The sequence below is a fragment of the Melozone crissalis genome, unplaced genomic scaffold (genome assembly GCF_028551555.1).
Source record: "Melozone crissalis strain CALT ecotype California unplaced genomic scaffold, PUWL_Pcris_2 ptg000107l_1, whole genome shotgun sequence".
Lineage (NCBI taxonomy): Eukaryota > Metazoa > Chordata > Aves > Passeriformes > Passerellidae > Melozone > Melozone crissalis.
This window is the reverse complement of record NW_026535884.1, coordinates 690,809-704,897: the sequence shown is the minus strand read 5'-3', so window position 1 is coordinate 704,897 and position 14,089 is coordinate 690,809. Positions and strand designations below refer to the sequence as shown.

At 64.2% G+C, this 14,089-nt stretch overlaps 2 protein-coding genes across 5 annotated transcripts in view; both read left to right on the top strand.

Moving 5' to 3' along the window:
• The window catches only part of USP48 (ubiquitin specific peptidase 48), a 33,912-nt gene extending 31,241 nt beyond the window's left edge, over positions 1-2,671 (top strand). The window contains exons 25-27 of the mRNA XM_054291983.1: positions 828-876; positions 974-1,000; positions 1,099-2,671. Coding sequence (XP_054147958.1) covers positions 828-876; positions 974-1,000; positions 1,099-1,121 — 99 coding nt within the window. The 3' untranslated portion in view covers positions 1,122-2,671. The remainder of the gene's footprint in view (positions 1-827; positions 877-973; positions 1,001-1,098) is intronic.
• A 1,033-nt stretch (positions 2,672-3,704) lies between these two features.
• RAP1GAP (RAP1 GTPase activating protein) lies at positions 3,705-12,137 on the top strand. Of its 4 annotated transcripts, none has more exons than XM_054291981.1 (22): positions 3,705-3,777; positions 5,481-5,557; positions 5,644-5,686; positions 5,797-5,835; positions 5,926-6,111; positions 7,146-7,240; positions 7,346-7,424; positions 7,502-7,555; positions 7,636-7,719; positions 7,797-7,897; positions 7,980-8,109; positions 8,496-8,651; positions 8,727-8,798; positions 8,893-8,979; positions 9,728-9,865; positions 10,440-10,508; positions 10,587-10,696; positions 10,804-10,875; positions 11,568-11,661; positions 11,738-11,819; positions 11,900-11,967; positions 12,045-12,137. In XM_054291981.1, exons 3-22 carry the CDS (start codon positions 5,648-5,650, stop codon positions 12,051-12,053), a joined length of 1,764 nt encoding a protein of 587 aa, XP_054147956.1. In that variant the 5' UTR covers positions 3,705-3,777; positions 5,481-5,557; positions 5,644-5,647; the 3' UTR covers positions 12,054-12,137. The 4 variants fall into 4 exon arrangements, with proteins under 4 accessions (XP_054147956.1, XP_054147954.1, XP_054147955.1 ...); XM_054291979.1 differs by having other exon boundaries at positions 3,707-3,777; positions 5,381-5,557; XM_054291980.1 differs by having other exon boundaries at positions 3,715-3,777; positions 5,410-5,557.
• The last annotated feature ends 1,952 nt before the right edge of the window (positions 12,138-14,089 follow it).

Genomic DNA, 14,089 nt, shown 5'->3' with positions numbered 1-14,089 from the left:
CTGCTCCCTGTGTTGGTTCATTCCCTGTTTTCTGTGCTGGTCCATTCCCTGATTTCTGTGTTGCTTCATTCCTTGGTTTCTGTGCTGGTTCATTCTCTAATTTCTGTCCTGGTTCATTCCCTGCCCCTGTCCTGAGCAGGGCTGTGATTCCCTGGATCCCTGTGCTGGTTCATTCCCTGGATGTTGCTTATTCCATTACCTGGTTCCCTGTGCTGGATCATTCCCTGCCCCTGTCCTGCTTCATTCCCTGGTTCTTGTCCTGAGGAGGGCTGTGATTCCCTGCTCCCTGTGCTGGTTCATTCCCTGCTCCTGTCCTGAGCAGAGCTGTGATCCCCTGGTTTCTGTGCTGGTTCATTCCCTGGTCCCTGTGCTGGTTCATTCCCTGATTTCTGTCCTGGTTCATTCCCTGGTTCCCTGTGCTGGTTCATTCCCTGCCCCTGTCCTGGTTCATTCCCTGGTTCATTCCCTGATTTCTGTGCTGGTTCATTCCCTGATTTCTGTCCTAATTCATTCCCTGGTTCATTCCCTGATTTCTGTCCTGGTTCATTCCCTGTCCTGAGCAGAGCTGTGATTCCCTGGTTCCTGTCCTGGTTCATTCCCTGATTTCTGTGTGGGTTCATTCCCTGCTCCAGTCCTGAGCAGGGCTGTGATTCCCTGGTTCATTCCCTGTCCCTGTCCTGGGTCATTCCCTGATTTCTGTCCTGGTTCATTCCCTGGTTCATTCCCTGGTTCATTCCCTGGTTCATTCCCTGGTTCATTCCCTGATTTCTGTCCTGGTTCATTCCCTGGTTCATTCCCTGGCTCATTCCCTGTCCTTTCCTCCCCAGGCTGACGAGCCCATCGCGGATTACGCGGCCATGGACGACGTTATGCAAGGTGAGCGGGATGGGGAAGGGCTGCCCAAGGATGGGCTTGGGAAGGTGGAACATGGGGATTGTGGCACTTCTAATGCCTTCCTTCCCTTTCCCTCCAGTTTGTATGCCTGAAGAGGGATTTAAAGGTGAGTCCAGGTGTTTTTTCCCCTTTGTATCCCCTCACACAAATCCCACTCCCATCCCCTTCCCCTCCTCATCTGCTGGTGCTGTCTTTCCTTCCCAGGGACTGGTTTACTTGGCCACTGATGGTTTTCCAAGAGGAGCCACCAGAAGGGAAGAGGATTTGTCACGTGGTAGGGCATTAAAAGAATAAAACCAGGTGGATACAGTACTTTTTGACTCTTCCAGAAGGCAAAAATCCATCGTGAGACGTTTGCTCCCCAAAAAAAAAAACAAAACAAATGCCTTATGTCAAAGCAGATTGCACTGAAGGACATCCTGCTTCAGGACAACGTTCCTGGGTTTATTTAACAAAGAACAGGAAGGTTGGGAAGTTGAGCAGCAGCAGTTGGTGTGTGTGGCACAGGGGTGGTGCTGCAGTAGCTCCAGCCCACCCTGATCCCTCTGCAGGAACTCTTTAGGATAATCCTGTCTTTGATCCACTCCCACCCTTTCAGTCCAGCATGGAAGCACAGGAGTTGTGACTTCATGAGGAATGTCTGGCGCTCTCAGACAACAAAACTTCATTTTCTTAACCCAGAATGGAAGCTGGGATCTGCCTCCCGAGCCCTGCCAGGCCTGGGAGCCGCCCCCTCTCCGCATCCTTCGCTGTCACTTCCACGCCTTGGACAATCCAGTCACCACCTGGGCTCTGGGGACTGGGGGGTTTTTTTAGACATTTGGGATATTTTAAAGATTCTGGAGAACATTTTCCTCCAGTCTGGCGCTGCTGGGAGCGTTCCTGGCTCAGGGCAGTCAGAGCTGGTGAGGGGCTGCGGGTGGGTGCCGGGTTTCCCATGGGAAGAGGTTTTGTTACTCCTCTCTCCTCATTTTTCAGCAATGCACTAATTTCTTTTCTTTTCTTTTCTTTTTTTTTTTTTTTTTTCCTTTTTTTAACATCTCCCAGAAAACTTTTCTCCACATTAATATTTAGCAGGAAATAGTATCCCGCTTCCAGACTGATCCACACTGGGCACTGCCAAGAGATCTCTTTATTAGAGATCCTCTTTCTTTCCAAGCTTTTCCTTTGTTTCTGCAGAAAAATGCAATGCAGAGATCACATCAGCTTTATTTTTTCAAGGTTTGCAGGAATTTGGGCTGCAAGAAGAGGATGTGGGCCACAAATTCCATGCCCAAAACCCCACTAGCTTTGATTTCCAGTGTTCTATTTCCAGTGTTTCATGCAAAGAATTCCATCTGCTTTTTGCCCAGCGCCTTCCTCGCTTGTCCCTGCTGGGTTTGAGGGTGAAACAGCAGCATTTGAGGGGCTCTAAATTTCCTAAAAAGTGCTATTTTGGGGCAGTTTGAACCCGTGGATTCTTTCCCAAGCTACAGACATGGCAAATCCCATGCCAAAGCCACAGGAGGCTTTTCTTCCCAACCTGAAGCACTCGCTTGTGTACATATTCCTTGGAAATTCCATCTTTTCAAGTTGCTGTTCATTTTTTTTAATGTTATATATAAAAAAGTCTCTCCCTTGAGCTCACTCTGTTGTGGGAAGGAGCCCCGTGGGGCGTTGAGGGCTGCGGCGGTTCCGGCAGCGCCGGGTCCTGCGGAGGATGCAGGTGCAAGGTGTGAGCCAAGGCCCCGTTCCTGGTTTGTCTGTTATTTGCAAATATTATCGGATTAAAGTTGTCATTGGAGCTGTGGCAGCCTCGTTGCAGTGCAGACACGTGGGCCCAGGGTGCTGGGGCAAGGTGGAGGTGATTAATCCCATAAATCCCACTTGGAGCTGCAAGAGGGACCCTGCTGGAGCAGGAATCCCCCCCTCCTTTGCAGTGGGTTTTATGGAGCTTGGGGACAGGATTTGGTGGCCCTGGCTGTGTCACATCAACCCCTGTGCCCAGCTGGGGGGGTCCCTGCCCCTCCTTGGGGCCCTCCAAGCCAGGGTGTCCCCCTGAGCCCCGGGGGGAGGCAAATGGGTGCTGGAGGTGGGGGGAGAAGAGAGGCCCTGGGGTCTGGGCATGGGAATTAAGAGATGGGGTGGGAGCTGGGGGTCTGTGGGTGTGGGGAGTTATGGGTGGGGGTCTCAGGTAGGGATGGGGCCACCCTGCCTGTGGGAGAGGAGGGGTTAAGATTGGGGGGTACTCTGGGTACCAGGAATGGGGAATTATAGATGGGGGGTTCTTGGGGTACCAGGGACGGGGAGGAGGGGTTTGGGCATCGGGGATGGAGCTGGGTGTCCCTGAGTCCCATGGACGAGGGTACAGATGAGCGGGGTCAGGGCTGGGAAGAGGGAAAAGGGGGAGCCAGCTCTGGGTCCCGGGAGAGACGCGGGGGGAGCCCCATGAGCCGAATTTGGGGGAGATGTGGGGATGGGCAGAGCGGTACCCGGGTACCAACCGCGGGCAGGGGGATGGAGATGGATCCGGGGGGACAGGGACACGTTTGGGGGGACAGGGACACGTTTGGGGGTCCCTCGCTCTGCGGGGCCCGGGGCGCTGGGGGAGGAGGGGACACCCCGGGGGTGACATCAGGGATGGAGCGGGGGAGCCCCAGCTCCGGATCTCAGTTGCCGGTGCCGTTTTCCCGGCGCCCGAGGCCGGCGGTCCGTTCCCGGTGCCCGTGGCCGTTCCCCGGTGCGGTGCCGGTTCCCGGTACCGGCTCCCGGTCCCGCCGCCCCCGGAGGGGCCGCCCCGCCCCGCCGCACGTGACGCTGCGCGGTGGCAGCGAGCGCCGGGGCCCCGCTCGGCTCCGCTCGGTACCGGCCCCGCTCCGGGACCGCCCGGCCCCGCCGCCCCCGGTAAGTGCCGCCCTGCGGGGCGCGGGCAGCGCGGTGCCCCCGGGGATCCCCACTGGGGATGTTCCCCCATCCCCGCCGCGGCACCGGGGGCTCCGTCCGCCCGTGACCTTCAGCGCTGCCGGTTCCGGGGGAGGGGATGGGGGGGAACGCTCCGGGCCTGGGGGAAAGAGCCGGGCTGGGAGCGGGGGCGGCGGGAGGAGCCCCCCCATTGACCCCCCAAATGTCCCCTCCATAATTGCACCCCGCAACTTGCCCCCCACCCAACCTGCCCCCCCTCCCGGTACCCCAAATCCTGCCCCCCTCTTTGCCCCCCGTCGCCTCCTCCCCCTGTTCCAGTCTCCCCATTCTGACTCCCGTGTCCCCCCAAACCCAATCTCCCCCCCCACATCTCGAACATCTCCCCCCCCCTGCCGGGCCAGACCCCCCCGTGGGTGTGGGGGGAGCGATGGGGGAGCCCCCCAGGGTCGCCCCCAGCCCCGCGGGGTCACGCAGCGGCCCGGGGAGCGCACGGGGCCGGGTGGCGATGTCGCATTGGCACGGGGACAGCGGTCACACCTTGCACGGGGCCGGGTCCCACCTGCGCCGGGCCGGGCTTGGCTGCGGGTGTGTTTGCACAGGGACGGTCACACCTGCTGTGCTGGGGCTGGCCGTGCACGGGCACGGGGACATTGGCACCGATGTCCTGTTCGCATGGGGACGGTGACAATTGCACCAATGTCCTGTTTGCACGGGGATGGTGACACTTGCACCAATGTCCTGTTTGCACGGGGACGGTGACACTTGCACGAGGGTCCCTTTCGCACCAGGGACGCGCTTGCACGTCATTGTGTTTGCACAGGGCCGGGTCACACTTGCACCGGGGCTGTGTTTGATGGGGACAGTGCCATTTGCATGGGGCCGGTGGCGTTTGCACGAGAGCGGTCACATTGCCACGGGGACAGCGACATTTGCACGGGGCCGGTGACACCGGCACGGGAATGATCGCACCTGCACCGGGAGAGAGCCTGGGCAAGGGGTTGGTGGCACTGGCACGAAAATGAGCGTGCTTGCACTGTGCTAGTGACAGTTCCACGAGGGGCTGGTGGCACGGGGTCGGGGTCAGTGACACTGGCGCGGGCGTGATCACATCTCACGGGGTGGGTGCCACTATCGCGAGGTCAGTGCCACCTCCCGGGGCTGGTACCACCTCACGGTGTCAGTGCCACTGTCGCGGGGTCGGTGCCACCTCCAGGGGCCGGTGCCATCTCCTGGGGCCGGTGCCACTTTCTCGGGGTTGGGGCCATCTCACAGTGTCGGTACCACTGTCGCGGTGTCGGTGCCACCTCCTGGGGTCGGTGCCACTGTCGTGGGGTCAGTGCCACATTCCGGGGTCGGTGCCACCTCCCGGGCTCGGTGCCACTTTCTCGGTGTCGGTGCCACCCCCCGGTGTCGGTGCCACCGTCGCGGGTCCCGGCGCTGTCCGTGGTGCTGCCCCGCGCCGCCGCCTCCCGCCGGCAGAGGGCGCCCTCCGGGGCTGGGGGGGGGTGGGGCCGGGTGTGTCCGGGGGTCCCCACGCGGTGACCTCGCCCCGCCGCCCCCGCCCCGCTGCCCCCGGCACCCGCAGGGTGGCACTCGGCTCGCTGCCATCAGCAGTTGGCTCCAGGGGTAGCGCTGCTGGCCGGGCGTCCCGGAGAGGGGCTCTGGGGGAGCTCTCGTGTCCCCAGGGAGCGCCATGGGACCCCCTGGACGCCCTCACACCACCTAGACACGTCTCCAGCCAGCAGCACCTCCCGACCCCCAGGTAAGCACCCCTGGGTGCCCCCCAGCCGTGGGTGCCCACCCAAGGCGGGGACACAGGCACCCAGAGCCCCTCTCTCGGCAGGGCAGCAGGATGGCCCAGCAGCGCCATGCCATCCCCCCGCCTCTCAAGGTAGGTGTTGTTGGCACGGGGGGCACACAGCCAGCAGCGCCCTGGGGTGCCACCATGGGCATCACCCATGCCAGTGCCCACGGTGGCCGTCACCGCTCCGTGTCTTGCAGACGGAGGAGGATTACATTCCCTACCCCAGCGTGCACGAGGTAGGGCAGGGGCTGAGGGGCTGAGGGGCAGTGCCAGGCTGGGCTGGGCTGGTGGGGTGCCCAAAGCACCCACCACGGCTGTGGGCACAGGTGCTGGGCCGGGAGGGGCCGTTCCCCCTCATCCTCCTGCCGCAGTTCGGGGGTTACTGGATTGAGGGCACCAACCACCAGCTGAGCGGGGCCCCCGACTCGCCCCCCACGCCCGTGCCCGGCACCCGGGCAAAGCTGGAGGGCAACCACACGGCCAAGATCTACCGCAAGCACTTCCTGGGCAAGGTGAGGCCCTGGGGGTCTGAGCTGGGGAATGTCCCATAGGTGTGGATGAGCAGGAGCTTGGAGACCCCATAAGTTCGGGTGTTCCTGGACGTGGGTGTGGTGTCCACGGGGGTGGGAGCCCCATGGGCCATGAACAGGGGGGCTTGTGGATGTGGGTATGGCAACGGTGCTTGGGGTGGGCTCTCCATGGGAATGGAAGGACATGGAGACCTCATGAACACAGCGGCTTTGGCATGTGGCAGCTTGTGGGCATGGGTCCTCCATGGGTTGGGTGGTGAGGAGGTGGGTGTTGGGTCTCCGTGGGCAGGAGAGCCCCTGGCACAGGTGCCCATGGACATGGGGGCTCCATAAGTTTGTGTGTCCACAGGACCTGGATGCCCCAAGGGGTGTGAGGCTCACTGAGTGTAGGTGCCCCATAGGTGGTACCTGACCTGTGGGTACAGGTGCTCATGGATGGACACGGGTGCTCCATGGGGATGGGATGGGTGCTTTGGGGTGTGGGGATCCCATGGACACGGGTGTCCCATAGGTGCTCATGGGCTTGGGTGTCCTATGGGTGCTCATAGATATGGGTGTCCCATGGGTGGACATGGGCCTGAGTGTCCCATGGGTGCTCATGGGCCTGGGTGTGCCATGGGTGTGGGTGCTCATGGACATGGGTGCTCCATGGGGATGGGATGGGTGCTTTGGGTGTGGGGATCCCGTGGACATGGGTGTCCCATGGGTGGTCATGGACATGGGTGTCCCAAGGATTTGGATGCTTATGGACACGGATGGACACAGATGTCCCACGGGTGTGGGTGCTCATGGACATGGATGTCCCACAGATGTGGGTGCTCATGGGCATGGGTGTCCCAAGGATTTGGATGCTTACGGAAATAGATTTCCCACGGATTTGGGTGGTCGTGGACACGGCTGTCCTACAGATTTGGATGCTCATGGACATGGGTACCCCATGGCTGTGGGTGCTCATGGACATTGGTGTCCTGTGGCCAAGTGCCCCCATCCTGAGCACCCTCAACTCCTTCCCCCAGGAGCACTTCAACTACTACTCCCTGGACCCGGCGCTGGGACACCTGGTGTTCTCGCTCAAGTACGACGAGCAGGAGCAGCTCCACCTGCTGCTGCGGTGAGCGGGGCTGGGGAGGCACCCATGGGAGCTGCCGGGCCTGGGGAGGCGCCCATGGGAGCTGCCGGGCCTGGGGGCTGCCCTGACCCTCTCCTCGCCCCGCAGCACCCGTGCCCGCACCCTGCACGACGTGGTGCCCATCTCCTGCCTGGCCGAGTTCCCCAACGTGGTGCAGATGGCCAAGGTGGGTGCACCCCTCCTGCCCCCCAAGGCGGCCCCCATGGGTGCCCCCCAAGTGAGCTCTCCTCTCTCCTCCCACAGCTGGTGTGCGAGGATGTCAACGTGGATCGCTTCTACCCCGTGCTCTACCCCAAGGTGAACGGGCTGCAGGGAGGGGGCACCTGGGCACCCCTGGGTGCCCCTCCCCACCTTTCTGACCCCTCCCCACCCCGCAGGCATCCCGCCTCATCCTCGCCTTCGATGAGCACGTGCTCAGCAACCACTTCAAATTTGGGGTCATCTACCAAAAACTGGGGCAGGTACGGGGTGGGGTGGGCGGGGGTCGGGGCGGGGGGAGTCCCTGGGTGGTGCTGGCGCCCATCCCCACCCCCTGCAGACCTCCGAGGAGGAGCTTTTCGGCACCACGGAGGAGAGCCCGGCCTTCGCCGAATTCCTGGACGTGCTGGGCCAACGGGTGCAGCTGCGGGACTTCAAGGGGTGCGTGAGGGGATGCCAGGGGATGGGAAGGACCCTCGGGGTCAGGGTGCTGTCTCACCCACCCACCCACTCACCCACGCAGGTTCCGAGGGGGGCTGGATGTGACCCACGGACAGACGGGCAGCGAGTCGGTGTATTGCCACTTCCGTGACAAGGAGATCATGTTCCACGTCTCCACCAAGCTGCCCTACACCGAGGGGGACGCCCAGCAGGTGGGCACCCATGGGGGGTGAAGGGAGCGGGGGACACTTGGGTGCTTGAGAGCAGGGGTGGGAGGTGGTCCTGGGGCACTTCCATGGGATGGAGGGGACTCGTGGGTCACCATGGGTGGTGTGGGCATCTGTGGGGCCCAGGAGATGGCAGGGCACTCATGGGTGTGGGGAAACATCTTTGGGATGCAGAGGGCTGTTAAGGCACCCATGGGTGCCAGGGGGGAGCTGTGGGATGCAGGGGGCTGGTGGAGCACCCATGGGAGCTGGGGTGCATCTGTGGGGCACAGGGGCTTTCATTCCTTTGATGCCCCTGGTGTGACCACCCTCTGTCCCTCGTGTCTTGCTGTGTCCCCCCGTGTCCCTCTGCCCCCCACCTGTCCCCACAGCTGCAGCGGAAGCGTCACATCGGCAACGACATCGTGGCCATCGTCTTCCAGGACGAGAACACCCCGTTCGTCCCCGACATGATCGCCTCCAACTTCCTGCACGCCTTCGTGGTGGTGCAGCTGGAGCAGGGCGGCGCCCAGGGCACCCTCTACAAGGTACCCCCCGTGCCTCAGTGTCCCCGTGCCCGTGGGGCCCGCGGGGTGTCCCCGTCACCCCCCAACCTGCCGCAGGTCTCCGTCACCGCCCGTGACGATGTGCCCTTCTTCGGCCCGCCGCTGCCCGACCCCGCCGTGTTCAGGAAGGTGAGAGCCCGTGGGTGCCACCGGGGAGCCCTTGGGGACCCTCACCCACCCACCCGCCCACCCACGGTGCCCCCGGGCCGCCCGCACCCCGCAGGGCCCCGAGTTCCAGGAGTTCCTGCTGACCAAGCTCATCAACGCCGAGTACGCCTGCTACCGCGCCGAGAAGTTCGCCAAGCTGGAGGTGCGGGCACAGGGTGTGGGCACAGGGTGTGGGCACGGGGCTGCGGGCACGGGGCTGCGGGGCACCCAGAGGGGCTGAGGGCACTGGGGGCACTCAGAGGGGCTGGGCACGCCGTGGGGCAGCACGGGGCTGTGGATGTGGGTGCTGTGGGTGCCGTGCCCGCCGTGGGGCCCGCCCACAGCGTGGGTGGGCAGGGGCTGGGTCGCCGTGTGGGCAGGGCGGTGGTGCCCGGGTAGGGGGTGTCTCACGGGGGGAGGGGGTTGCGGGGGGCGGACCCGCGTGGGTGCAGCGCTGGGCTGTGGGTGCCTGGCGTGGGTGCAGCCGTGCGGCGTGGGATGAGCTCGCGTGGGTGCAGCGGGCAGGGGTGGGTGGCAGCGGTGGGTGCGGGGCGCTGCGGGCGGCGTCGCGTGGGTGCAACAGGGCGGGGGCTGGTCCTGCGTGGGTGGAGGCTGAGTGGTGCGGGGGTGGGTGTCTGGAACGACACAGCAGTGCGGGCTGGGTGCGGGGGTGGATGCGGGTTTTGTGCGGGCCGGGTGGTCTCGCGTGGGCGCAGCAGTGCGGGGCTGGGTGCTGGTTGGGTGCGGAGGTGGATGCAGGGCTGGGTGCGGGGATGGATGCGGGGCTGTGTGCGGAGTTAGATGCGTGGTGGATGCGGGCTGGGTGCGGGGCGGGGTGCTGGGCTGGGTGCGGGTCTGTGTGCGGGCCGGGTGGTCTCGCGTGGGCGCAGCAGTGCGGGGCTGGCGCGCAGGAGCGGACGCGGGCGGCGCTGCTGGAGACGCTGCACGAGGAGCTGCAGGCGCGCAGCCAGGCCATGCTGGGGCTCAGCCCCGACGATGAGCGCCCCGACAACGGCGGCGCCGCCCCGGGCTTCTTCGAGTCCTTCAAGGTGGGGCGCGGGGGTCCCGCAGTCCGCACGCAGCGCTGCGGGGCCGGGTCCCCTCCCCAGGTCCCCACCCAGGACACGTCCCCGGCACTGACCACGCCCCTGTGGTGACCACGCCTCTTTGCTGTGACCACGCCCTGGGCCTTGGCCCCCGCCCCCTGCGCGCGCAGCCGATCTGCCGGGGTGTGGCTGCGGCCACGCCCACCCCGGGTCCCGCCGCCTCACGGACCAGAACGGCCCCGAGACCGCAAGCCCCGCCCCGTTCCTCTAGAGACCACGCCCATGTAGGCCACGCCCCTTCATCGGCATAAGCCCCGCCCAAATTGCTTGTCGCGCCCCACGTCTTAAGCCCCGCCCCTAACTACAAGCCCCTCCCATCTCACCTTTGGCTCCGCCCCCCCGGTACCCGGTTCTCCCCCCCGTACCCGGTTCCATCTCGGTGCCCGGTTTTCCCCCGGTGCCCGATTCTCTTCCCGGTGCCCGGTTACCCCCCCGGTGCCCAGTGCCCCCCAGTACCCGGTTTCCCCCCCGTGCCCCGTGCCCCGTGTCCCTGGTCTCTGACCCGCTGCCCCCTCAGTCGCTGCTGGTGCCCGGGAGCCGCCGGGGACGCCGCGGCAGCGCCATCGGGCTGGGCTCGGTGGAAGAGGTGGGTACCGGTACCTCGCTGTCCCCCCTCGGTGTCCCCCCGGTCCCCGGTGTCCCCCCGGTTAACGGCGCCCCGCAGGCGCTGCTGGTGCCCGGGAAGAGCCCGTCACGGCGGCGGCCCGGCCCCCTCGGCTCCCGCCGCTCCAGCGCCATCGGCATCGAGAGCATCCAGGAGGCGCCGGCCGGCAGGTGAGCCCGGTACCGGCCCCGCCGCTGTCCCCTCCCGGTGTCACCTCCAGCTGTCACCTCCCGATGTCCCCTCCCGGTGTCCCCTCACTGCCGTCGCCTCCCCGCAGGGACGGCCCCGCAGCCGCCGACGGCTCCAGCTCCACACACAGCTCCCCCGAGAGCCGCCGCAACCCCGACAGGTCCCGCGGCTGGCACCGGGATGGGGACACGGGGACAGGAGGGCACTGGGGTGGTGTGGCAACGGGACAGGGTGGCACCAGGATGGGGTGGCACAGGGATGGGCACTGGGACAAGTGAAGGTGACACAGGGACCGGAGGGATGGGACAGCAAAGGAATGCAGAGGGACAGAGTGGCGGCGGGGTGGGGTGGCACAGGGACAAGGTGGCACCAGGATGGCTGGCACAGGGACAAGGTGGGAACAAGACACCAGAGGGACAAGGTGTCACAGGGACAGGCTCACCCAGGGGCCGAGTGGCACCGGGTCCGTATGTCCCAGGACAAGGTGGCAGGGGGCTGTGGGGTGGCACTTGGGTGGCTTGGCTGCAGGGTGGCATGAAGCTGGGTGGCACAGGGACACATGGCACGGGGATAGGTTGGTGTAATGACAAGGGACATGGGAACAGGGTGGCACAGGATTGGGACCTCCCAGGGCTGGGATGGGATGGGGTGGGGACAGGGTGCCACAGGGATGGGACATGCCGGGGCCAGGGTGACATGAGGATGCAGTGTCCCGGCCGGGGTGGTGTGGGGACAGGGTGTCCCGGGGCCAGCACAGCATCGCAGCGGGGCCACGGTGCTGGCCACGAGGCGCGGTGCCAGCCTGTTGTGGCCTTGGGGACTGTCCCTGGCCTTGGGGACTGTCCCTGGCAGGGCCGAGAAGCCGGAGCCGCCGGATTTCTCCCGCTCCTCCTCCAGCGCCAGCAGCTTCGGCAGCGCCGCGGAGGAGCCCGGCGAGCCGGGACGGGTACGGGGAGCCCGGGTGGGGTCTGGGGGGCACTTTGGGGTGGGCAGCACCCCCTGACCCCCCTGTGCCCCCTCAGGAGAGCCGCTCGCCCTCGGGGAGCAACCGCGACGCCTTCACGGACACCCCCTGGCCGGACGAGCCCCCCGGGACACCCCCAGGTAGCCCAGCACCCCCGGATCGGGGCACTGCAGGGCTGGGGGGCTCCTCGGGGTTCTCACGGTCCCCCCCTTTTCCCCAGGCCGCCGCCCGCCTGACTCCCCCTGCCCTGAGATCAAAATCCAGCTGGAGCAGCCCCCCCAGAACCCGGTGAGGCTTTGCCCCCTCCACCAGCGCAGCGTGCGGGTGCCCATCCTGGGGTGCCCCCACTGATGTCCCTCCCACAGGGCTCATAGTCACCCCCCCACCTGCGGGGGTGTCACTGCTTCACCCCCCTCTGTGTGCCACCCCCGTGCCAGGAGCTGAAGCCATCGTCCCCGGTGCAGGATTTGGGGGGGGGACCCCCAACAAAAATTGGGATGTGTCCCCCTCCCCGCCCCACTCCAGACAATCTCTGTCACCCCAAAAACCCTTTGGGTGAGGGGGTGATGCACCACAAAGGGGCCTCCCCTCTGCCGTGACCCCAAAATGAGGAGTGGGTCCAACCCCAGCATCATCCCCTCCCCTAAAAAATCCAGAGGGGACTCAAATCCAGGGTAACCCCAAAGTGGAGCTCCCTCTCCCCCCCTTTATTTTAAGGGACAAAAGTTCCGGAATGTGCCGGAGGCTGGAACTGGGGGGAAGGGGGAGGAATATTTTTTCACACCCTCCCAAAACTGTGTTTGTGTTTCCCGTGAGTCCTGTAAAAAATAAAGGTTTATTTATCGCTACACTGGGGGGGGCGTCTCCAATATCCCCAAAACCCCAAACACCAGTGGGGGCTGTAAAAACAATCATTTTGGGGAAAATGTTGGGGTTTCACTGAGCAAAGCCTTCCTTTGATGGTGCCTATTTTTGGGGTGCTGTGAGTACCCCAAAATGTGCCAGGCAGTGCCCTCAGCCCCCCTCCCCGGTGCCTCTTTCAGCTCTGCTGGTCAGCCCGGCGTCAGGAGCGGCTTTTGGCCACGGCCCCGTGGCCAGCGGCGCCCTGCCAACCCCCCGGCCAAGGCAGAGTGGTTCCCACCCCCCCGAACCCCCAAAAACCACGCGGCACCCCGGGAGTGGTTAAACATAGTCCGGATTCTGGGAAGGGCCAGCAGCCGGCCCTGCTCGGGAGCTGGCACGGCCTGGGGGGCAAAGGGGGGGTCAGTGCCCCCCAAATCCTGTTCGGATGGGGTCAGAGACCCCCAAATCCTGGTCAGGTGCCCCCCAAATCCTGTTCTGATGGGGTCAGAGCCCCAAATCCAGCTCTGCCAGGGTGAGAGCTCCCCAAATTCTGCCCTGTCAGGGTTAAAGACCCCCAAATTCAGCCCTGCTGAGGTCAGAACCCCCCCAAATCCTGTTCTGATGGGGTTAGAGCCCCTCAAATCCTGCCCTGCTAAGGTCAGAGACCCCCAAATCCTGCCCTGATGGGGTCAGAGCCCCCAAATCCTGCCCTGCCAGGGTGAGAGCCCCCCAAATCCTGCCCTGATGCGATCAGAACCCCCCCCAAATCTTACCCTGCCAAGGCCCCCCAAATCCAGTCCTGCTGAGATCAGATCCCCCCTAAATCCTGCCCTGCCAAGGTCAGAGGCCCCCAAATCCAGCCCTGCCAATGTCAGCACCCCCCAAATCCTGCCCTGCCAGGGTTAAAGACGCCCAAATCCAGCCCTGCTGAGGTCAGAGCCCCCCAAATCCTGCTCTGCCAGGGTTAGCGCCCCCAAAATCCAACCCTGCTGGGGTCAGAGCCCCCCAAATCCTGCCCTGCTAAGGTGAGAACCCCCCAAATCCTGCCCTGCCAGGGTGAGAGCCTCCCAAATCCTACCCTACTGAGGTCAGAGCCCCCCAAATCCTGCCCTGCCGAGGTCAGAACCCCCCAAATCCTGCCCTGCTGAGGTCAGAACCCCCCAACTCCAGCCCTGCCAAGGTCAGAGCCCCCCAAATGCAGTATTGCAGAGGTCAGTGCCCCCCAAATCCAGCCCTGCTGGGGTCAGCACCTCCACCCGCTCTGCAGGATCCTGGTTATTGAGGAACTGAGCCTTTAATTATGAAACTGGTGAATGAATGAAAAATGAGGGAGGGGTTCAGGGGCTTTGGGGGGGATTTGGGGGAGGCAGGGCAGTGTTTTCCCAGCCATCTGCACAAGCACAGGAGCTCAGGGGCACCGCGGGACCTCTGCCCGTGCCAGAGGTCATTTGCACAAGCCCAGGGACTCGGGCACATGTTTGCAGTGCACATTTTCAGTGTGTGTCACTCACAGTGACAGCCACACGTGCACGGTGCCTTTTGTACACGGTGACATCTGCACGTGTGC

Excerpts from the sequence above, each read along its gene's own strand:
- RAP1GAP (XM_054291981.1), top strand. The coding sequence starts at position 5,648 with ATGGCCCAGCAGCGCCATGCCATCCCCCCGCCTCTCAAG. Across the intron at positions 7,898-7,979 it reads CAGCTGCGGGACTTCAAGGG|GTTCCGAGGGGGGCTGGATG; the intron begins GTGCGTGAGGGG and ends TCACCCACGCAG. Across the intron at positions 11,820-11,899 it reads GCCCCCCGGGACACCCCCAG|GCCGCCGCCCGCCTGACTCC; the intron begins GTAGCCCAGCAC and ends CCTTTTCCCCAG.